We start from the raw sequence: 24,999 nt of genomic DNA on the forward strand, positions 1-24,999 counted from the left end.
AGCGCCTATTGTATGCATGCATGCATGTTGGACTTCTTTCGCGCCGTACGTAGCCAATCGCAAGGCGCGTAGCCTCTCGTGCTATTGAGGCGGTCACGGTGCACGAGGTGGTGCTATGGCCAGCAACACGCCCCGCCCACCCTTGTACCCCCCCCCTCCGCCCCACTGCTGAGGTTTACACACCGCACCAGGTACTCGTAGAAGTCTGAGTTGAGCTAAGTCCCGGACTGAAGAAGTCTTGCCCATCCTCTGCCCCCATCCGCACCCACCTCCACTGCTCCATCCTGCGTTGAACAGCGTGGTGACGTATGGATAAAACGACTCCTATGACTGATGTGGCATGGGGTGGGGGGGGTACCTTAGTCCAGCACATCAGTGGATTGACGTAAAAAAAAATCATAATTGGTGAACAAAGGCCCAAAACACCAAGTGGGCGACAACTAAACAGCACTACTGACGGTGTAACATTCAGGAGTAAACACATTTCGTGAGTTTTACATATCTCAAAATGTGTATGCGTGCGTGCGTGATGCTAACAAAAAAAAAGGGACATTCTTTAATTTTTTTTTCGACACATTTTCTATCTGATGCACGGCAGAGAAAATGTTGAAGCGAAGGGGGGGGAATACTTTGACGCTCTTAGCCTTAAGCCCACAACTCCTTCATGCAAGGGCAGAGCACTACTGTAATTCTGACCCCGAGGAGGATTTTGCGAGCGCATTTTCGGGGTGACGGGGGTCAGAGGAGGGCCCTGTGCATTTAGCATACCTGAAGGTTGTTTTAAAATCACTGGCAACCACCAACTCAGGATTCCTGCGCAGCTCTGAGTGCAGAATTGAATTACAGGTCAATGCGCTAGAGGGCCTTCGAAAAAACTGGTTCTGGTGTGTACATGCCCATCACGTACAACTTGACGCTACGTTTTAAAGCAATAAAACACACATATGGGTCGTTTGAGGTCCCATCGCTGAACAAAATGCGTTATCAAACCTCAGTATGATCTTTAGACCACCGACGAATTCAAAGGTTTGGTAATATAAATTCGGTGGGTGTAATATTTGTTGAGGGTGGTGGTGGTTTAGCAGTTTACACTCTGTGCTATGAACATGGTTACATTATTAATTATTCGTGGCCACAGCGAACGTCAGTGGTCAGTGACATCTGAAACGACTCTGGGCCCCGCTCCCCCTTTGACCAACCTGCACTGACCAGTGTGGTGAAGTATGGTCAAATAACCCCCATGTCTTGCACAGTGTGGAGAGGCTTTCATCCAGCATTAGATTGACAAAGGGCTGTAAATTATATTATCATTCAAAATGTTATTATTTACCATTAATAGTTTCTCACTAACAAAGCTTATTAAATACGTATTTCGTAGTTAACTTATCCCTTGCATTCCAAATAGTGTTTGTGCCATAAGTGTGGATAAAACACCAAATGTGCTTACTTATATCCATGCTGTGAAATGTTCTTTTACTCTGATTACTTTCAAATTTGTGTCGTTAGTCTCTCTGAACATGACCCTGCAATTGATTTTCAGGTGCTAGTGAAGTGGAGTCCTTTTCAGAGTGGATTTTGGTCACATTGCGCTCAAGCAATAGAAGTCCACTCCATCATACACCATGGCTGGGATGCTTACATTAGCAGCAGGCTTTGTAAGCACAATGTAAGAAGTGAGCTAAAGAAAGCCGAGGGCTGAGTACACACCCAAGAGCATCACGCGCCACTTCTGCTGACACGTGATTATTAAGAAATCGTAATTATTACAAAACGACGATGACACAACGCCTTGACGTTAAATTTAACTGCACAAGTGAAGCCCATTGTGCTAAGTTGTCATCGGAACCACAAGCGTCCAACATGCTTACCAAGAAACTTTAAAGCAAAAAAGCAAGAGAGAAGCTTTTTACAAAGAAAGAGGAGCGAGCGAGCGAGCGAGCGAGCGAGCGAGAGAGAGAGAGAGAAAAAAAATGCTGTCCGGTGACTTGCTAAGCGCGGGATAAAGCTTTGGACAAATCCCTGAGGCATTGTCCGCCTGCACAGACCAGATAGGAACCTCTTTTCTGTAATGAATCGAGATAACTAGCAAAAGCCAAAGACTGGTGCTTATAATCAGAGGCATGAATTTCACGTGAAAAAAAAAACTACATTAGCCACACACACAATGATGGCTCCGTGAGACCACACGGTCTGTGCAGTTTTTCACGTCGGTAGTTTGCTATCGCGCCTTAACCCCTCGCTCGCCCACAATGGAAACGACGCCGCCGCCACCGCAATTCTGAACTTGGCACAAAGGAACGCACGCCTTCTCCAGCCCCATCCGACACACGCCGCCGCGGTAGCAGCGGCGGCAGTAGCGGCACATCCCAACGGACAGACGCAGAGGCGTAAGAATAAGCCTCGGGAAAATCCGGGGATTTTGACGTTTGGAAAGTGTTGCGGGGGGCGCCACTGATGAAGCACGCGGCACTCACCAGTTGTTGACTTGTAATATGGTCAATCCGGTGTCCTGCGCAAGTTGTTTCTTTTGTTCTTCTGACGGGTACGGGTGCTGGAAAATGTAACACAACAACAAAAAAAAAGGAACAAGGGTCGGGGAGTATACACGAGACATCCCATTAGCCCGCGGAATTAATTACCGAGCGATGCATAACGCACGTTTCTGTGCGCAGCTATTGAAATTTTCAGCGGTGCAAAAAAAGAGGGGGGGGGGGGAATTTATTTATTATTTCATCACACTCTTTTTTAATCGTCACAAAGATTAGCCCAAGAAGGTGATGACAGCTCTGTGATTTCCGCTGTTGGAAATAATTAAAACGAGCTGCCTTTGCATTAATTTTCATTTTCATTGCATATTATCGCTTCTTATCATTTTTTTTTTTACAAATTTCATCACACCCCATTGTTGAAACGCACACACTTAGCAAAGGGCATTTTGCTCTTATCTTATTTTTAATTAGATTTATTTAACTTTACAGCGTCGCTAACTGGTCACAAGGGAAGGATGGTTTCGTTGGGAAAATCTACAACTCGTCGAAACTATCTCCACAATTGAGGATAGCAATTTTATTACAGTAATTATTGCCTCAATTACAATGTAGTGTTCTCGTGGAACAATCATACTTTCAAAGCTGTCGTTTTTTGTTTGTCTGACCTAAAATATACACACATCTGACGTACATTCAGGCCAGTTTCATCACCGTATTCTGCAGTGGTTCTAACACTATTTTTTAATTTAAACTGCAGATTGAAAGTTTTCCATTACATTTCCTCATCACCTTTTTTTCTACCCTACTCAGTGCCCCTCTGCAATTATACAGCAAAAGTACACGACAGTCTTGTATTTCGATGCTTTTTTTTCCACGACACAGAGTTTCCCCTGCAGATGCTGTTTACTTTGCAAAAAAAGCTTTTGCTCTCCCTGTTGCTTTACAAATTAAATCCACTTTTATTCCTCACTGCTTAGCTCCGTCAAATGCGCTGCAGCTGATCGCCGGTGTATCCGGGTTGAAACCGCCTGTCTGTAGCTCGGAACTGTGTCTGACTTCACGCTCCACGAGCTGAGAGCCTCTTCTTTTGGGATCGATGAAGCTCCCGGCGAAAGGTTGGGGCATCGTGCCGAACGGCACGCGGTAGAAATTGAAAACGCGTCGGAGAGTTGTGCGTATGTTTTATATATGTTTAACTTCTTTAGCACCGTACGTAGCCAACCGTGATAATCGGAGTTTTCAATCTACATTCAAAAGTGCATAGCTCCAGTGAGGTCCTTATATCGGAAGGAGGAGCATTCCAGACGGCCGCAGAAGCACATCTCAAAGCTCGTGATGCGGTAACCGTCTTTGTACACCACAACCGTGAAAAACTACGTAGTCGTACTTTCTGTAAACCATGATAAACCAGTCAGACACAAAAGTGCGTGCAAGCTGGTGACTTTTTGTCCACCATGTACAGAGAGTGTCAGATTTGGTTGATTGTAACCTAGTCAGTGGCAAACTGTCCCAGCAGTGATCAGGGACGGCTTTCCCACGTCAAGCCCTTGAGGCGTAAGGTGGCAGTAGGCAATGTTGGCTATATCGAACTGATGATTGCCAACAAGGATGAGATCATATACGGTCGTCTCAATGTCCTGCTATTGTTTAAAATCTATATTTACTCTTTTGATTTGGTGGCCACAAACAAGGCAGCGTGCATTACACACGCGGTTTATCGAAGTTACGCGCGTGACAAGCAAGGCATGATGGGAGGACCGATCTCCCGTGATCGCAGCCGCGCCTTGCGCTGTCTAGAAATCCCCCTTTGAGGGGGCAGCAAACGAGTCAATAAACACGGACGTCTGGACAAAGTGACCCCGTCTCAGCTTGGGCCGTGGCGCGACGCTGTTGCTGTTATCACGAGGGCGAGACTCGGCGGAGGCGGGGATCAGAAAACGCCTCTGGGTTTCTACAGCCACTTCCCTCTCGTGCCCCTCCAACCGATCGCCGCCCTCGCATGCCCTCTCGGCTTCCACGCCTTTGTTTTGGCACTCGACGCCGGCAACCAACCACGTACCGTCCCTGCCGACCATCCCCACGTACCATCCCCATGTACCATCCCCACGTACCGTCCCCACGTACCGTCCCCACGTACCGTCCCCACGTACCGTCCCCACGTACCGTCCCCACGTACCGTCCCCACGTACCGTCCCCATGTACCATCCCCACGTACCGTCCCCACGTACCGTCCCCATGTTCCATCCCCACGTACCATCCCCATGTACCATCCCCACGTACCGTTCCTGCCGACCATCCCCATGTACCGTCCCCATGTACCATCCCCATATTCCATCCCCACGTACCATCCCCATGTACCATCCCCGCCTACTGCCCCCGCGTACCCGAGCACCGTGGCGCGTCTGATGCAGTATTTCACTCCGAAGGACCTTCGGCTTTATGACGGTGGCAGCGGTTATTTATTTTAAAAGAACGCAGGAGTCGCATTGCTTACGTAAAGTGTGGACATCGTTCGGAAGGCGGGGGGGGGGGTAGCAGTGGTTGGGGGGGGGGGGCTTTGTGGGCGCAGAATTGGAAATTCATTGACAAACCACGTTGCCACGCGACGGGTTTGAAATATAATACTACGGCGGAGATTCCATATTAAAAATAATAAAGGAATTGTAATCGCATTAGCCACTCTAAGCCTGTCGCCCGTCTTAATGCACGGAACATCCGCGATAACCTTATTTCCCCCAATAGCTGACACCCAAGAAGATTTATTTGCTAAATGTTAATGCCAGATTCTCCCAGGCAAGTTGTACCACTGCAAAGGCCAAGCATTCCTTAATTTACACAAATGGTGCCATCCGCCGCTTGTAACGATACAATAAAGGGCAGACGGGTTTGTAGTGGGAAGAGGGGAAATATAACAAATATATCAACGCTCAAGGTAAAAGCGCAAGGCTGAAGAGTAAAACCTAAATAGAAATTAATTCGGCGGCGCGTGTTATACGCGCGAGAACGGAACGTGACGTGGAACTAACCAGCGAAAAATGCTAAGCAGAGAGAGAGAGATGAGCGTGTTTCTTCGTGGCAAATCGTATCACCAAAGTGCTGAATTGTACCGTCGCAGGCAATCAAACAAATGGTAGGCTGCAGCAATCGCGGGGGGTGGCGAGTGGGGAACAATAATGCAGGCTTCGGGGGCCGCTCCGGCCGCTACACTACAGAGCCCCCCGATTTACCGCGTGGCTTAGGAGCCGCGTCTCTATTTTGTATCAGCCAATTGAACACGAAGACCGCCACCGTGAGTGGCGGGAAAGTAAATGTTGCGGACAATGCGCCGACGATTCGGGGGAGGGCGGCGGCCATCGTGCTTGCATTGAAGCACGCGCACGAGGGGGCACGGGGGGGGGGGGGATACGGCGATGCACACACGAACGCACCCGTACGTACACGCGCTCGCGCGCCGCTCACGAGCGCACGCGCAAAGTGCGCGCAAGGGAAAGGATGACCACTTCAGCCTCGTTTATTTTTACATTTAAACTGTCGGGGCGAACGCGCTGTTAGAGAGTGCCTGTTACGCACGCAAGCGCGCGAACGCAATCAAGCACACAAACGTGCGCACACGTTGGCTCTGGGTAAGTAACACATTCAGAGATGCGGACATTTCAAATGTTAAATCTGAAATGCGTAATAATTTTTCTAACAGCTATGCAAACCACTGTAATTGTTCATTCATCGATGCAACCATTCATGTTCTGAGCGCATCTTGAAATAGAGGCTGTGTTCACAGACCATTTGGCTCTTTAAATCGATTGCATACGTCTAAGAACGGTGGCATTTTGTTGTTATTTCAGCTTTTAAAGAAAGTGGACATGCGTGGCATTGCGCGCTGTCCAAATACGACAAGTCGATCTTTCACTCCTCTCTCTGGTCTGTAGAAGAGCCATTGCACAGCACATTAGCCCCGCTGTGTTTTTTCTGTTCGGGGGCAGTGTTAATGACGAGGCTGTTGATGAGATTCTTTCGCGGGAGGATTTGCGCAAATCCACGGAACGTTGCCGTCTCTCCCAGCCGCTCGACGTCTGTCACTTTGTGTCTGCGCCACGATGTTTGGAATGGGACCCCACTGGCTAACGGCCATCAGCGTGCAGTCATGTAATCCAGAATCCCGCGCTCTTACCCCCCCCCCACCGTCCCACGCCACCACCAGCCTCGCCCCCTCCCTCCCGCCGCCAAACGATCCCCTCTCCGCTCTTTCTGCTCCTCTGTGAAAGGGCCCCCCCCCCACCCACCGTCCGTCTCACGTCTCACGCGGTACGAACTCCGGGGGGCCATGTGTGAGGCTCTCTCCCCCTCGGGCCGTGATGACACACGCGTGCAAGCTGGCTGGCTGGCTGGCCAGTACGAGCGAGGGAGCAAGCGCCGTTATGACGCTGGAAGACCGCGCAGGAATCCCGGAATCCCATACGGGCGCTTGCCGCCAATGCTCGCTCGATCGCTCGTTCGTTCGGAGGGGATTAAGGAATGTTTAAAAAAAAAGAGGGGGGGGGGAGACTCGTTTGATGCGCGCACATTTTAAAAAATAACATCCTCGCGCAAAATGCCGCGGAGAATAGTTGATTGTTCGCATGTGCTCATCTAGACTAAACAGTAAGAGCGAAAAAGATCTAATGCAAGATGTGAAACGCCATAGAGACAGTTGTTTTGCTGGTAATAATAAATTCGACTCCGAAGCAACAATTCAGCATAATATTTTGCAGGCCGCTCTAAACATGTTTTCCATTTAAAGGCACAGATTTGGCTGCAGAAGTTTTATGACAATGTACGGTGCAGTCTACTACAAGCCGACTTACACACCTTGGTGGATTCTCACACATCTAAACAGATTTATTTACACGCCATAACAACGATACCAATTTAAATTTACGCCGCTTCCAAAAGCAACTGCATCTCAAGAGGCTTTACGAAACGTTGCAGGGCACTAAACACATTGTGGTGAAGCAGTGATGCAGCAGTACACACACACACACACTGCACTCTGAACCTGAGCACCCGAGGTTCAATTCCCTAACATGGCTGACAGAAGTGCTGAACAATATCAGATCTGGTCCTGGGCCACTCGTTTTCACCAACCAACACTGACCAGCCAAACAATCGCCATAATTGACGCGTTGTGGGGAGACCTTAACCCAGCAATGGATTGACAAAGGGCTGTAAATCACGTATCAAAGTCTGAATGATATATGGGACCTTGACTAAACGATTCACATGTGTAATACACATGGCGAGAGGTAGGTTTACATCTCACAATACGATTTCCTGGCAGCCCTAGATAAAACAGCAGGACCCTCAAAAACGAGCAACACAAGTTCAAATCCTCACTTTGGCTGAATCAACCAAACAAGCATCAGTCACCAGTGACTGCTCTTCACCAACTAACAAGTCCCATGGAGAGACGGGCTCCTACCATAGGAATGTGTACCTACCGCCACTGGCTCGGAACGACCGAGCCAGATGAGAGGCCCCCAACACTCGTTGGGAGCGTGGGGACGATTCTAAATTGTGTTGTTTTTTTTTTGTTATTTCTGCCGCAGCAGATTTCCACCGAGACCTGGGGCTTGTGACTAGGTGTCAGCTGTCTGGCCAGGATGTGTTTCCCCTTGTAGCGGGGCCAGGCTGCAGCCGTGCCGGGACCATCGAGGGCAGGACGTCTGTGGCCTCGCAGCTCTGGCTCAAGCCGCCGCGCACCCGCGCCGTACGTACGTACTGTACGCTGAACTTCTTTCGCACCGTACGTAGACAGCCACGCTCATCGGAGGTGCGGGGGGGGGAAGGTTGGCTACGTGCGGCGCGAGACTAGTTCACCGTACATATCGCGCCACGGGGTGCTGAGCGATCATAAACCGCACTGTTCAAAGTCAACATATGAACGCGTGATGGAGAATTCGTCGGAGAGCCTGTCCCCGCAATGACATTGTTACATAAGAACTTTTTTTTTCATGATTTTTTTTTAGTAAGTAAAAAAAAAACCTGATGGGATTGGAGTTTGTACGATGATAGGATTTAAGTAGATATTAATCGCCAGAGTTGGATTTTACAACCGCGTGTCAGATACCTGTCAATATGTTTGATATCTGTCAGAAAACACTTGGGCTATCTGTTATTGATCTTAATAAAAAAAAATCACACACGCGCATACATATAGATACACTCCTGCACCCATACACACGTGTGTTCAAAACACACCCATACGCATAAGGTCAAAACAAAGTGGAATCATGTTTTTTTTTGTAACAAGCAATGTATTGTGCATTTGCACGAATACGAGTAAAACGCTTTTCGGCTGCATACAGCGTCTAAATGCAACCACACCTGTCTAGAAACAGCGGGTGTATTTATTTTATTGAGAGAAAGAGGCAGTCAGCCGTCGGCGGAGAAATGCAAGGTATCCTGAGCCTGAACTTTATCAGTGGCAGGGAGTCAACAGCACGGGGAGCAGGGGAACATTCTAGACTCTTCACAAATCCAGTGATAGAAAAAAGTAAAATTGTGGGGTCTTTGTTAAAATGCATTAAGATGAGAGCCAAGGGAAAAAAATGGAAATCTCAAACGTAAGAAATATAACGTGGAAGCTTGCAGTGATACCGCCCGATATTGAGTTACTTTAACGAGACATTGTATAGTGATATAAGACAAAGCGACCATTGATATTAAACAAATAATTCAACTGGATGATTTTATCTCACGTGTCACTACCAGTATCTGCGTAACATTGCATTACGGTAATTGAATACAGTGTACTATCAAACCGAGGGGCGGACTTCAAAGCAAGGACATTTCTCACAGTTGTTATTTAATCCATCTATTTGAACCCAAAACAATGGGTCCAATGCTTTCTGTTTTATATCTGTTTCCCTTCCGAATGTGCCTGCATTTCATACAACACCAAAAGCTAACGACTCTGACAGTCGAATACTCAAGTGGGTGGTTGAACCTCACCGTCCGCAGACTGGGATAAACTACACAATGTGGTGGCCGACCCTTTCAATTGCCTAACAATTGGCAATGTGTGCATTCGCATTGAGAGGCAGAAAGAGGAACGCGTGGATTGGAGAACAAACGCATGTTGAAGACACTGTTCTAACAGTTAGGAAAAGGAAGTGCACTGGGGTAAAAGACATTCCGTCGGATAGATGATGGCTGGTGGTCGAGATTACGTACGTACACTGGAGAGATGGAGCGAAGAATTGGGCTCGTGTGCAGGTGTTAGGTGGGTTGTTCCTTTGCACAGCCATGAGAAATGGCGACAGTCTGGGAAAGCCTTCATCCAGCATTGGAACGATCATAGCTGACGACGATGATGATCATCATGGAGTACGTCCCACACTCGCGTACAACCGGTAGCATGAAGACGGCTTCACGTAATAAAACACGAAGAGCCCCAGCGCTAGCCCTGGCTATTGGCAGCTGATTATTACAGACGATAACACGTGTAAAGCACGCAGGAAATATTACAAAACAAATAAGCGCCGTCGAAACTAAGAATAACAGTCGCCGGTACTCGAAAAATCATTGTAATAAAGCGCGTGGAAAAATGGAATAAAAACATGACTTTGGCCAATGATGCAGAAAAATAAAGTACAATTAAGCGATTGGTTTTTATGATGAATAACTCTATTCTCTATGCCTGGTTTAATATTCATGCACTCCCCTAGTGAGTAGTAATGTTTTTAGCTGGACAGGACCCAGACGACTGCACACGAGACCAGAGATTCAACTTGTTCTGGATATTCTCCAGCAATGAAGCGATGTAGACAAGCAAAGACACGCGTGCCCTAACTATTGCAATGGAACACATTATTTAGTCACAATGCATTGGCAGTGGTGGACGGACACAAGTAACACAAATAACAACACATTCATCAGCAACACTGTTGGCCTTAAAAAAATATATATAATATATGCCACGTTTTAGGCAATGGTCCGTCTTTATAGCACATAGAGAGGCCAGAAAGATAATGGATAACAGTTGGATACTGGATTCGAATTATATATTTTTGTGTTAGGTTTGTTGTCCCTCGGCACGTATGGTGCGAAATAAGTTCAACATACATATGTTTCCTGAGAAACAGGTTTGTAAATTGGCACATGAATAGTTCCCATGGGTAGAAACTGAGTAAAATAAAAATAAAAACCTTCAATAATGTTTTCAAACATTTGTATTCTCCGCCCAAGACAAAAGAACACAAAATATCCGAAAAAATAAATCTCTCAACTACCACTGCTTTGCCTCGCACCGCCCCTCAGTTATCTTCATGGATGTGGGAAAATCTCGAATTTTTTTCCGGCTAAATTCACCCGTGAACGCTGCTTACCATCACACCCATTCCTCGATCCCCGCAGTGCGCCGCTAAATGACTTGAGCCATTTCAGCGGAGTTCACCGGGATAGGTGGCGTCAGTCGGAAATCCACGACGTGCCACGCAACATACCGTGGGCCATCGTGGAAATGGAGCGGGCTCAACGTTATAGAGTGTCCCTGTCGCGTGCCAATCCTGAGGTAACCTTTTGTCTCCTGCCCAAACCTCTTCCTCCAACCACAACCCCATCCTCCTCCTCCTCCTCCCACCCTCGCCCCCCCACCACCACCACTCTCACTCCCTGCAAAGCCCCAATCTGCCCGCCCCCCACTCCTCCATCGCACCCCCCCTCCCTTCAACCCTGAAACCACCCCAGAGTTTCAGAATGGAATCTCCGATGTGATAAAACGCATCTATCATCGCGGCCCCTGCTATCGGCCCCCAAGATCTGCAAGCGAGAAGTACTGATAGCAATGGCTTGGGAACGTGGTGATGCCTACAGCTTAAATAAAAGATAAAACCAAGGGAAACGATTCATGCCATTTCCAGCCTTTAAGGGATATTGCTAAGTTGTTGCCATGGTTTTGTTTAGGAAATATGAGAAGCGAAGATGTACACACGGCCGACGCGATACAAAAGGAGGCGAGAGCTTGGTCGCACCTCTCCCGCTCTCTCTCTGCGTGCACGCACCTGGCCGCTCGCATTCTAAGTCGCTGAAAACTAAAACCCCTTGCTCCGGCGAGCGACCACGAGGCACACATAGCACAAAATGATGAACGGTCTGCGTGAACACGTTCGTGGGAGACGCTGTCGCGCTTTAACGGTTATAGCGCACTGGGGGCTGGTAATCCAGAGCTCACCGGTTCGATTCACACTCCTGGCGTGGCTGTTGAAGGAATGGGGGCGAGTTTCTTAACACCCCCCCGCCCTCCCCCCCCCACCACTGCTTCTGCCCACCGAGAACACGGCCCGACAAACTGCGGATCTTGAAGGACTGCTGCTTCGTGAGACGTTATTTATTAAGGATCAGCGCCGTCTCATATTCACGTTGCGTTACAGCTCTTGATTTTTTTTTTTACCGAATTCGAAAAAAAATTTCTCTTCTTGTTATTTTGGTTGCCGACCTCTGAACTCGAAGTACAAACTGGGGTCGTCGCAGTTGGTCGACGGCTGGCCGGTCGCGTGTGGTGGGGCAAAGTGTGGGTACTCAGACGTCTGTCTATGACAAGTGCAGCATTGCCGTGTTTGCCAATCCACTGCTGGTTGAGGGCCTCCCCATACCATGCGGGTCACAGGGATTGTTTGACCAAACTTGACCACGCTGGTCAGTGTGGGTTGGCGAAAGGCAGGGAAGCATAGACGTCTAATAGAAGTACATTACAAAAACATGGGCTTTATTGTACTGCCCCGTGATATTTCTCATATTTTTTAAACAACATTTAAATTAAAAATTATTATAAATTAATTAATTCATAAACTACATCTAAATCAATCTCAACATTCTTTAGAAATTGCTCACATTTCAGTTTTTACAGAGGGCTTGATCACCGGACCAGGGGAAATCCCACACAGATGAAGCGTACCCTGCGTGAAATCTGATCAATGCGCTGAGTAGACGTTGCGTTGATAGCTTGGCAGTACGACGCGTCTCTACCACGACGCATCTCTACCACGACGCATCTCTACCACGACGCATATCGAGCCGTCTTATCGCAGCTCCTCGGCGCACGCTCTGATCTCCTGGGCTCCAGCGGGCGAGATATTTCAGCGTTGCCGAAGACACAGTGCATCGCCTCCGTTATAAGACATACGTACTCCTTTATTGTCTTCCCCCCCCCTCCCCCCTTTTTTTATATGAACTTAAAACGCGCGACACATTTCGCAAACAGCTCGGGGAAGTCGCAGAGTCAATTATACCAAACGCGTCCACACGTCCGAGGCTGTTTGACGCAGGCCAAAAAAAACATCGACGCGCTTGATTTGCAAACAAACACCGCTCTCCCCGTGCCCATTAGCCCGGCTTGCTTGAAGCACTTTTTTTTTTCAAATTAAGTGGCCCTTCTCCTCCTATCAAAGCGTTGACGAATGAGAGATCAGGGCATTAAGGGAGCAGACGGGCAGGCGGGTGGGTGTGTAGGTGGACGGACGGGGGGGGGGGATGCTCCTAGATGTTGAGAGTTGCCGTTAAGTTGATGCTCGAGGCTCGCCTCCTCCCCTCCCTCTTTGGCGCCCCCCCCGTTTTTCTGAATGTCCTCTGCCATTATGCGCGATCGTGGCCCACGGAGCTCATTTGCAGGCATAATTGAGGGGCGATTGCGGTAATGAGCGACCAGGCTACGTCAGGAGAGGACCTAGCAATTATCTCCGTAGATTTTTTTTTTAACAGCCTCGCGAGAAATACAAAAAAAAATCCTAACGTAACCAAAGCACGTGAGAACGGCAGTGGCGTTGGCCGTGGTGGCGGTGGTGGCGGTGGTGATGTTGGTGGTGGTGGCACATGATAAGAAATGTTTTGGAGCTGACAACAACAACAAAAACCGTGGTCGTGGCGGTTACCGGGCCCAGAATCCCTCAAGCGTCGCGCTCGCACCCATTCATGGCTAATCGCCACATGCAACTCCACGTGCAATGAACTAATTACTGCCCTAACCCGAGCGAAATTGTCCCGAGCAAAGAAGCGCCTTTTGGAACAAAAAGCAGAAGAAATAAAAAAAGGCTTGCATTATCACCCGAAAGGCTTAATTAACACGTACAAGCATTTCATTATCCGCTCTAAGGGTTCCACCATGTTCGCGCGCAGGCGGGAAAAATTATACGCCCGAAATGAACAACCAAAATTAAAAAAACAACAGCAGGAGAGGCATGCAATTCACTCGCCGCGTGCCTGATATGATTCACGGTGCCTCTGCGTTGTGTTATTTTTGGATGGGCTATGCTAATTTTTACATTATTCATTGGACGAGCCTTTTTTCTCAAATGCAAAAATAAGAATGTGTAGCACCTAATTGTCTTCTGCAGGGCTCGTGTAGGCATGTAATGCGCTCGTGGACGTTGGTGAGGGGGGGGGGGGTGCTGCGTACGTACGTACGTGTACGTGAGAGCGCGTGTCTATTTAATTGTCGTACGTTGTCGATGTGGGTTTTCTTTCTGCGCAGTGGGTGTCATTGCACGGACGAGCTGGGCCGGTGGGTTTCGGGCGAACAAAGAGAGGAGTCTTGCGGGAAGGCGCGCGCTGCTCCACGTCGGGTGTAAGGTTCCCGACTTCCCTTGCAGTCGCGCGCACAGTGGTCGTCGGGTGAAATGTTTGGGTTAAGAGTCTCAGTTTGGAGGCCGGAGGTGGTGGTGGTTGGTCGTGTTACAAACACCGAGGACCGACGCAATTTGGTGCCCACTCTGGCACTCCTTCAGGACTCGTCGTCGCCAGTCCACGGCACCACGGATCACGTCAAAAAGAAACGGGCGGCGAAATCTAGACGGCCGCTTCAAGCATGGATGCACTATGTTGAACTTCTTTCGCACCGTACGTAGCCAACCGTGCTCGTCGGAGGTGCGTCCTGGGAGAGTGACAGCGCCGGCGCTCGAGACTAACGGCGGAGTGGCAGCCGAAGGAGAGGAGCCCAGCCGAGGAGACCTCCACAGTGGAGATGGAGCGATGAAATAAACTCGCGCACGTGCACGGGTGCCAGATGGATTGTTACGTTACACGACAAGAGCGTGAGAGATGGTGGTGGATTGAGGAGGCCTTCATCCAGCAGTGGATTGATCGTGGCTGTTATTGATATTGATGACGATGATCGGACACCCTATTGGGAGGGCATATTCAGTTTCCGCAGCCCACGCCATTGCTCAAAGAATATATATATTCGCGTGACACAGACAAACGTCTGCTGGTCCGGTTGACCACACCGGCCTCAAATCGGCAATCCATATGTGCAGTGGCTGAGAAAACGTTCTCCCTATAGACGCGGCACTTTAGCATGAGCCGGAAAGAGAGTACTTCAGGATAAACTCTCAGAGACATTGAGCAAGTGTCCCTTTAAGGCACGGAGACAGGGAAGCCGCGCACACGCTTGACGTACTCCAGGGTAACCTTTCTGTAACCAGAGCGCAGCAGCGGCAAACGCTGATGAGTCCCAAAAGGGACGAATCTCACACGCGCGAATCCTTTTCCTGAGACTCCCCGTGTCAAGTGTCAAATGCCCCGTTGGCAGCATTCAAATTCGCCCTATTACGTGCGGATCGTCGTAAGGCAAGTATTATATGGATCTCTCCCAAAAGGTGAAACGTCCGTGCAAGAGGGCAAGTGTCACTACGCCTGCACTGTACCCATGGATATCGCACGCCACGTGTTTGTGTTACGTCAACGGTGAAATATATTGCTTTAAAAAAACACAAGGCGGGTTAACGGGATTTGACAAAGGATATTAACCAATAAATACACTCGTGCAAAGCATTTACATTTTTCAGTGTAATAATCTTGACGCCTAATGTGCTTTACTCGATTACATTACGTGACTATTACACAAACGTAGGACTTGTACATGAGCCAGAAATGTTGGTGTGAGTTTATTGTGGACACTTATCACATGTAGAGTGCAAGATTATAATTACGTATAATTTCTTTAAACCGATCTTTCTGAAAAATATAACTATTCCCATATATATACGAATATAATATGCTGTATAAATGTCTACAAGAAGAAAAGTGGCACGTTTGTTCGTGCAACTGTGCTATAAACAAGGATAACATCAGTGGGGAGTGGATTAACAAATGGCTGAATTTCTTTTGCGCAATTATATTTTAACTTATGAAGATAATTTACAACCCTTTGCCATCCATGTCGGTTGTTTGACCATACTTCACCAGTGCGGCCGGTGCGTGGGTTGGTGAAGGGAGAAGGAGTGGCCAGGACTGATCCGGCTATCACTCGCCACTGATGTCAAACTCAGACCAACGGGTTCAATGGGCAGTGCGTTAACCATCGGATCCATCCTGCATCGTCAATTCTCACATGATCGTCGCCATCATCAGCCATGACCTATCGACTGCTATACGAACGCTTCCCCCAAGCTGAACTCGCAGGAAATATAATCAGCCCACGCGTTCGTATGAATCCTTGCATCTGTTCGGCCGCGCGCTGCTGACGTCAATGTGTCTAACGACGCGCCGTGATTAATTTAAATCCAAGCCTGGCCCCCGACGTTGGTGCAGAATCAGGTTTTTTTTTCACCAAACACCAAAAATTTGTCCTCGCCGCGTGACCGCGAGCGAACGCGCCGAAACGTCCCCGCGGCCGCTGTTCGTCATCGCCGCGCCGTCACCGGGACTTGTTCGACCTCCCCGCCGGAACGATGATGGACTGTTAGTAGCGGCGGCGGTGGCAGCAGCAGCAGCAGTATTATTATTATTATCCCTTCACGCCGCGTGTTAGGCGAGAAAAAAATCGCCGACGTAACAGCGGGGGATGTCCGTGCAGCTGCATTGCGAGAGGGCGAGCCGGGCAGGCCGGCCGGCCCGTGGGTACGTGCGGGTCAGACCGGCCGGCCGGTCGGACCGTGCGTACGGGCCACTCTCATTCAACCCCACGGCGTTGTTCGAGGGTAAAGAGGTGTCACCAGTGTCACAAAGGCTTTCGCAGATCGAATTTAAGGAGGATGCGGGCGGGAAGTTATTTACAGATGACTACTCGCTCCCTGCCGCCGCCGCCTCCTCCTCCTCCCCGTTCCCTCCCGCGCCACTGCCGTGTCCTCTCAACCCTTCTCACATTCCGTGCCCTACCTCAGCCATTTCAGACCGAACGAACCACCACCACCCCCACACCCTCCCACCTTCTTTCCAACAACCAAATCAACGACCATCTACCCGATCCCCCCCACCCCCCCGTGCTCCCCACTCTCCCTCCTTCTCCTCCCTCCCTCCCTCCCTTCCCTCCCACGTCTCCCTCCCACGGCCCTCCCCTCTCATCCCCTGGGCCTGTCAAGCCGTAATTGATGATGTTTTGCGATGACCTGTCATGCTTAAACAAAACCCCCCACTGTTAGTGGATGATAGAAGCAAATTAAATTTCCAACCTGCAGAGAAGAGAGCTGGTTAAAGGTCCTTTTTTTAAAGGCAGATCAATCTGAATGCATTTCGTGTGATCCAAACATTTATACTCACACACAACACAAAAAAAAGAGATTGTAGGCTCAGGTTTTTTTGTTTAATGCCTCGTGATTTGCCGCATTGTACATATTCCAGACGGAGTTAGCGTCGGGCGTCGGGTGGCCGTGTACGCGCGCACTGCCTACGGTAGATGTGCGGTGACGGATGGGCCCGGCGAGCGTGTAACATTGGTGGCGGGTAGCGCGGTGACTGCGAGAGCCCTTTAAGAGAAATCCGCTAACCAGACACAAAATACGAGCAACGCCACCCGTGTGGTCGCTCGCAATGCGCCGCTTGGCGTTGTGCACGTTACCAGCGCTGTGCTTCGCTGCCGTGCGGCGGTTGGCCTTACCACGAAGCCGGTGGCCTAAGTTCGATTCCTGGCTACGGCTGACAGGGGCGGGGAGCAATACCTGACCCGATGCTGTGCTCCGCTTTCACCAACCCGCACCGATCCCCGTGGTGAAGAGAAAAATGGCCAAACAATCTCCCCTCGTGGACCGTCAGAAGAACCTTTGTCCAGCAGCAGATTTACAAAGGGCCTTTGCCTTTGTTTTACATTTGCCTCACGTCACACAGAGGCAAATAATTTAATGTGGCGTTTATTTCCCTCTTCCTTCCCATCGTTCAGTCTATCTATCAAAATTGACTCGCCTAAATCCACCAAGCACGGTAACCATCCCAGCGAATATCCATATGCGTGTACGTATCAGAGGGCACGTAATATCAGATACCACGGGGTCTGGCTTTTGGCAGATATCGAGGTTTGGGCAGGTATCTGGTGTATGCCTCAGTGTAATATGTATTACAATTCTTAACTCCAAATGCACCCGTTGCAAACGTGACGGCAACGGACGTTGACAAATGGGAGCTTGATGGAGGAACGAGATATGGAGCGCGCAGCCGAATCGAGGCACTTTAACTCGCCGCCGCCGCCGCTGCTGCTCCTGTTCTCGGTGTCCGATCTGAACCGAGTTTGTAGAATCGTGCAAGCAAAGATTCCTCCCGCCGGTGGGGCGGGCGGGCGGGGGAGGTGTTCCACCCCTCTCGGTCTTGCAAAGCAGACGGAGAAAAAGGTCGAGCGTCGCTCGCGAACAATTTGCGGCGAGTGAAAATGTTGCATTCCCGATCGGAAAGCGGCCAACGCGATTCGCGTCGTTTACGTTCGCGCGCTCTGCGTCCCGCGGGTTGCCGTGCTCTCGGCGGCACTGCACAATCAAAATCACGACGCAAAAAAAAAGTGGAAACCGCACTCTTGGCACAAAAGTAACCTCGTAAAAAAAAACGGTCCTTTGTGGTAGTTTTTAATACGGGACTTTAGGGGAGAGAGACTGCAGCACAGAGTCTCATTCACCGTTACTGAGCCCCCTATTGAGCCAACCGGCAGTGTTCAGCATGGTGAAGTATGGTCAAAACACCACACATGACCAATGCGGCATAATGAGACCCTCATTTACAATTGTGATGGGTTTGGAATCGATAGTTTCAGAAGTATTTTTTTTACTCTTAATCATTTATTTTTCGAATTTTTTTTTTCCAGGACAAACGCATTCCAAATGTGCTCTCAGCATCGCGTCCAGAAACGCAGCATTCAGAAATCTCACGAAACAGTACACCCCCATGTGCCACACAATGGCCCCACGAATACAATTTCTCACAGCAATTCTGAACAAATCCTCACAATCTCTGCTATGATATTGTCCCATGACAGTAAAACCAAAACTTCTATATATGAGTTTAGCAAAATCAAATGCAAATCCAAATTTAATATGATGGGGGGGCGGGGAGGAGACTGGGGGGAGCTGTGCTGTCAGTTATGACTGGGCAGACACCATCAGTACTGCACTTGAGAAACGAGTCTAATCACAGGTGGCAGAAAACCCAGAATCGATATCAGAACCTCAGCAGTACAAGCTCAGTGTCTCCGACCCCTTCGAAGCCTGCTGGGCTCGAATTTTCTTGATAGGCCAAGTAAAAGATAACCTGCGACGAGCATCCGCAGTGCTGGGTGGAATTGAGTTTCAAGACCGGTGGTGAAAACGCCGGTCTCGGAACCGCGAGCGGGGGGAGGGAACGCCGCCTGCTGAGCCCGGTGAGACGGGAGCGATTTGTGCGAGCTGACACGGCACGCGAGGAGGCCATGGGCGTGCGAGTCGAGGCTGGATGCAACCCCACAACCTCCCCGTACACCCCCCCCCCCCACTCACATGTCAGTGAAATCCACCGATTTGTCCTGGTACAAAGTTGCCCATTTTTTTCTAGCAACAGCTCTACAGACAACTACACACGTTCTGGCCAGTCTAACCATGTGTCACCTCAACCCATTTCCCGGTAAGTCACTGACAACAGGGGAGGAGGCCTTTATCCAGTAGTGGATAAATCACAGCTGATGATGACGGTGGTGAATATGACATGGGAATTTGGGGGTGGAGCGGTAAGACAGTGGTTAGCACGCCGCGCTGTGAACCCGCTGATCTGAGTTTGATATCTGGCAATGGCTAATACCAACGGTGAGTGATAATCTAGACTGGTCATGAACTCACCCCACCACACCTCCCCAACTCGCACTGACCACCATCATGAAGTATGATCAAACAAGCCCATGACAACACTCCCATGTGGGGAGGCCTTCATCCAGCAGTGGATGAACAAAGAACGGTATTTTTGCCAAAAATAATTTCTCGAAGCAAAAGGCCGCGTTTTCTACGAAAGACCTCAATTCTGCTCATGCCGGTGATTTAAACAAAAAAATGTTCGGTCCTTTTGCCATTTTCTCCAGGTGTAAAATATTGTTCCCTCCTTATAAATACGGGAATTCGCCGTGTACGTCTTAAAGGAGTGAAAATAAGTGTTCGGCAAAGCGTGAAGCACCGTGGCGGCGTCCTGCGTCATGGCACTCGTGATTACCGCGCAAGATGAACGCGATCATGTGATACCATTCTTTAGCCGTGACCTGGGGCAGGCCACGTGGCGTTAAAAAGGGGGATGACAAACCTCGGCCTCCGTGAAGGATGGCGACGAGTGGTTTACAGTGCGTGGAAATCACGTAGGACGCACAATAGAAGCTGGGGGGGGGGGGGTGGGATTTTTGTTTTGTAAAGATACACATCGTTGGGTTCTTTAGCGTAAGTGATTTTCCTCGCGCATTAGCCAGCTTGTTTAAACTTCCATGTTGTGCCACTTTTCTGATTATTTGCATGGGGAACTGTGTCGCTATATAGGACACCTTTTACGTGTTTGTGATCGTCTTGACAACCAAGACGACTGATAAACAACCACAATGCACTTTAACACGTAGGTTTTCGCGAACAATATTATTCATGATAGAGGTTTTTGGGTTGGCTGTGTCGGGTGGTGGAGGGTTACGATGCATTTCTACTGACGCAATCTAACCCAACAACCTTTATTATGAACCACAATGCAAGCAAACGTTTTTCTTCTGCGTCGAGCGAACGTCCACGCAGGAGATGGGAGAGCAATGGCAAAAATAATTTCACGTGCGGGCGCTAGTTGGATCATTACATGGCTGGAAGGCGAGAAGTGGGCGGCGGATTGGGGATGCCTTCATCCAGCAGTGGATTGAACATGGACAATGGTGGTGATTTTAATCTGTCGCTGAAGCAATTTAGAGCCAAATCGATGGTACACATCTGAACGAGAGTGACAAAGGAAGCTCTTTTCCGGAAGAGTATGACATTGCATCTTGAACCACCGTGGAAAGCTGCGAAAAACTCGACTCATTCCATGCCATATATTACAATGAATTGACGCAAATTTGTACGTGAACCCTACACTTAATTTTTTTCGTGTAAAAGCAAGTTGAAGAAAAGAATAAAAAAAAGCAAGCAAAACACAAACGGACACTGCTTGCAGGATGCTTTTAGCAGAGTGACCAAGGGTCCATATTTTTTCCGGAGTGCAGTGGAAAGGATTGCGGCAACAGCCATTGCCCGGCCACGGGCGATAAGATTAGCCCAACGTAAACATCTCGACTAATTGTCATCGCCCACCCTTCATTTCCTTCATTTGAGCATCTCAACAATGCCACGTTTTGTTTTGGCCATCGGTCGTTGCGCCCCGGGAATTAAAAAAAAATGGCCGAACAACGTTCAGATCCGCGCACGACAACAAAAAAAAGACATACTCTCTCAAACCGGGCGACCGTTGCCGTTTGTTTACCGAGGGGTCAATCCCTTTCCCCGCTCGCTCTTACGAAAATGAGAAAGAGAGAATTCTACCATCATTCAGAAAACTGGAGCGTTGCTTGCAAGCAAAACATGTTTCCCCCCCCCCCCTTCCACCGAACGGAGATGCTCTTGTAACAAATGGCGGTTGGAGAGGTGGTGCAGCGGTCAGCGCGCTGCCCTGCGCCGTGACCCAAGCGACCCAAGTTCAATTCAAGATACAGATTATTTCAGTGGCGAATAAAGCAATCCCCTTCACCAACCGGCAATGACCGGCGTGGTGAAGTATGGTGGAACATCCCCTCATGATCAACATGGAGAGGGGAGGTCTTCATCTATTGGTGGATTGATTATTGCGGGGATTTATCGTTATATTTGAATTTGTAACAATGTTAACCTATCACTTTGCTGATGGACTGTTGATGCGTTTAAGTAGAGGTTTAGTTATTCACAGCGATTCAAGGAAGTCGCGGTTTAATGTACAAAATTTATTATATTTTTGTAGCGAATGTATCGGCCACTAGTGGCTGCAGGGGACATATGACACAATTACTCACAACGGATTAAAAAAAATATCTTAATAGAAAAAAAGTTATTTTACGTAGCTGAAGAATTTATGTTAATCGATGGATCGCGGACGCCGGTATCAAAAAATATATAAAAAAGCCCATATTTTTCCGAACCTTTGGCCTGCAAAAGGATGTCTCAAATTTGCTATAGAATCCTCTCATGGCTCTGCGTCAAAAACAAAAAATCACTCAGTACTTCCTTCACTTGGAAAGACCACATCAAGGAGGCGGCAAGGAGCAATAAATCATCGCGCGTATTGACTGAAAACGCCGTGGTGAGGCAGCCGACTGCATACGAACCCCCCCAAGGATGCTTTTTTTAAAAGCCCAAACCAAGTTGCCCTTGATTGAGAACCACTGTATTAAACCAGCAGGGTGCCCTGCCCCTCGGGGGCAATGAGCAATTTCTAGGAGGGCCCTAATTTGTACGGGACACACAATTTTTGGTGAGATCTACTTTAAAACTGATCCAACCGTCGGCCCTTTCCCTCCCTCTTTCAAACCCCATTTAGCTCAGCATGGCCCAAATCGCGCGCACGCTTGCGTGAGCCCACCCCCCCCCCCCCCCCCAAATGGCCGTCCAGGTGGCCGCTTTCATCCGGAAGATGTAACGTCACGCTTTCCTTGAAACCTCACGTCAAACGCTGCCCACGCAAGGCCACCGTCGCCGCCGCGTTAAACGCAAACAAGGATAACGCTGCGATAATTGGACACTTTCCTCCGCGGCCGCGTCATACCCGCGTCTCGCCCCTCGGCGTGTCGACATCAGACTCCCGCGTTTCGACTGATGTAACCTTGCATTCTGCGGGTGTGGGCAGTGCGACCATGCCGGGGAGCCTTAATTGCTGGAACTTGTCGGAAGACAAAACGCATTCCGCGCCCGGTGCAATTAGCCAGTGGCACTGCCTCTGCTCTCTCCCTAACCACCCAACCACCCACCCACCCACCCACCCCTCTCGCTCGCTCTCTCTCTCTCTGAGAGATTGTGGAGAACATTTTCCCCGGGCCCAGCAAAACGGAACAAAACGCAGACAAAACACGTCTGGGGCTGTGAGTCGCCGCATTGTTTTAAGCAGTCCCACCCGGTCTTTTTTGCCGAGTAAATACGGCCACTCAGTAGGAAACTATTAGCATCGGCCAGAATCCACGCGCACGTACAAAAAAAAATAAAAAGCGGAATTTCAGCCACTCGGTAATGCCTGCCCATTGCGAAACGAGAGAATCACACAGAGTGGGTGCTCGTACAGAGCAGGCCAGAATAAGTAGGTGCCCCCTAATAAATAAATAAATATATGCGAATTGGAAATTGTAAGTTGGTTGAGGCCTAGTGATTTACGTATGCACGTTGAACTTCTTTTGCACCCGCACATAGCCAACCGGTGCTTATCGGGAAAAAATAACTAGACAGCTAGAGTTCAAGCTTGACACTCGGAATCATCTGAGTTTAAGGCTTTGTGCCACGTGGCTTTCAAGGAAGTGACCTGAGGAAGCTCCCGGCAAGTGGGACAAAACGCCGGACATCGTCGGAGAGCTTTTATGCTAACCTTGCTTCACTCTCAATATTCTCACACGGCCGGCTACGTACGGTGCAAAAGATGTTCAACATACACACATGCATACAATTTAGAATATACTCTCAAATAAATAAATTAAATCATGATAGAGCAATCTGGCAGATGTGTATGGCAAAAAAAATCAAACATTGGGGGAGGGGGGTTGCTGCTGAGCATTATTATATGAACAAAACACAAAAGCGACTTTACAACATCACCCAAGCTCCTGCGATGTCTACGTACTCCTGCGATGTCTCGCAAGGGGTATCTATGGTGGCAGCATCGCCATAAACTGCTCTCTGCTGAAATAACAATTAAAACACAGCGATCCTTGGTCTCATTCTTCTTCCGTATGGCTGATGAGTGATCTTCGGTGCCGATTATTAACCGAAAAAGAAATTCGCCGTTTATCCACATTTTAGCATCGCTTGTCTTCAGGGGTGGTCTCAGCCCATCAGCAAAACTCGGTAACGAAGGGGGCCTCTGGGTCTGTGAGAGGTCCCAGCGTGATACCCGGGGTTGGATTAATGGGTGGCTATTTCACCGTTTCTCCACACCACGCGTAGTCACGAGTTTGGGAGCGCATTGAGCGCTCCGCTATTCCTTTGGCCTTGGATACATTAACTGCCCAACATTCTGGCACTGAGCATGACTCCAAGGCCTAAGCTGTGGCTGGGTGCACAATAGACACCGCTCGCACAATGATGCATCATTTGCAAAGCTACAATCCACTAGAACCCCGTGTATTCCACTTAATTGAGACTGAGGGCTCTTTGTGTACTTGGAAATCTCACGTTTTTACCATGGCTTAGTTGGGAGCGGGGTGGGAGGAAAAAAACCCGTTGTATTATATATTTAGAAGCAGCAACTAATAGCCTCGCATGCATTTGCATTGAACACTTCATTGCAATATGGGTAACGTATTGACATCAAAACATCAACCCGCGTGTTTCGCACCGCTTTTTGGTAGGCTGACAAAATTATTTAGTCCAAAGTGTTTAGGACACTCAACGGGCTCGGGCAGAACACGTCGCGAGAAGATGATGGCGGACTGCGGGCAGGACCCACGACAGAGCGGCAGCTAAGGAATGGAACGTGTCCGAGGGCTCCTGCCACTCTCAGGAGATGGAGCGTTGAAATCACGCTGGGGGGGGGGGTTACTACAATTGCAGAATCGTGAGAGATGTTGATGGCGTGGGGAAACCCTCATGCAGTGGTAGACTAGTCGTGGTGGTGATGATGATGATAACACGATTTAGAAGACTTGTTTCTTTTTCATGTATTTTTTAATATAATTTTCTCAAGGAATAAACATTGTAAACTATGAACTTCTCCACAATACACTTCACATGAATGCTCTTGGAATGCAATAAAAAAACACAGAATCCATGGAGAGTCGATGCTATTGACGTGAAATGGCATTGGTTCAGCGAGTTCACAATTCACTAGTAACACTGCTGCCCGTGTTTGGGGGACACTTCTTCAACATTTTACCAATTTCCATTCTATTTGACGTGCGCCACTGTAAGAGCAGACAATAACAAAGTAACGCCGTTTATATTTTGAATACACATAGAGAGAGTTGTCGCTGTAAGAGGATGCTCTGTCTGCCGTTTAAATCACAACAAAAACAAGACAGAGTGGGTTTCCTGCTGAACTGAGTGCAAGGCAGTCAGTGCTCCACCGCTGCCTGCAGCCCTAAGACAATGGT

At 48.9% G+C, this 24,999-nt stretch overlaps 1 protein-coding gene across 3 annotated transcripts in view; it reads right to left on the reverse strand.

The window, feature by feature from the left end:
- The window catches only part of LOC144941810 (homeobox protein Meis1-like), a 143,759-nt gene that overhangs the window by 35,894 nt on the left and 82,866 nt on the right, over positions 1–24,999 (reverse strand). For all 3 annotated transcript variants that reach the window (XM_078868273.1, XM_078868274.1, XM_078868272.1), the window contains exon 9: positions 2,475–2,551. In XM_078868273.1, coding sequence (XP_078724399.1) covers positions 2,475–2,551 — 77 coding nt within the window. The remainder of the gene's footprint in view (positions 1–2,474; positions 2,552–24,999) is intronic.

Source organism: Lampetra fluviatilis, chromosome 25, assembly GCF_964198595.1.
Source record: "Lampetra fluviatilis chromosome 25, kcLamFluv1.1, whole genome shotgun sequence".
Classification (NCBI taxonomy): Eukaryota; Metazoa; Chordata; class Hyperoartia; order Petromyzontiformes; family Petromyzontidae; genus Lampetra; species Lampetra fluviatilis.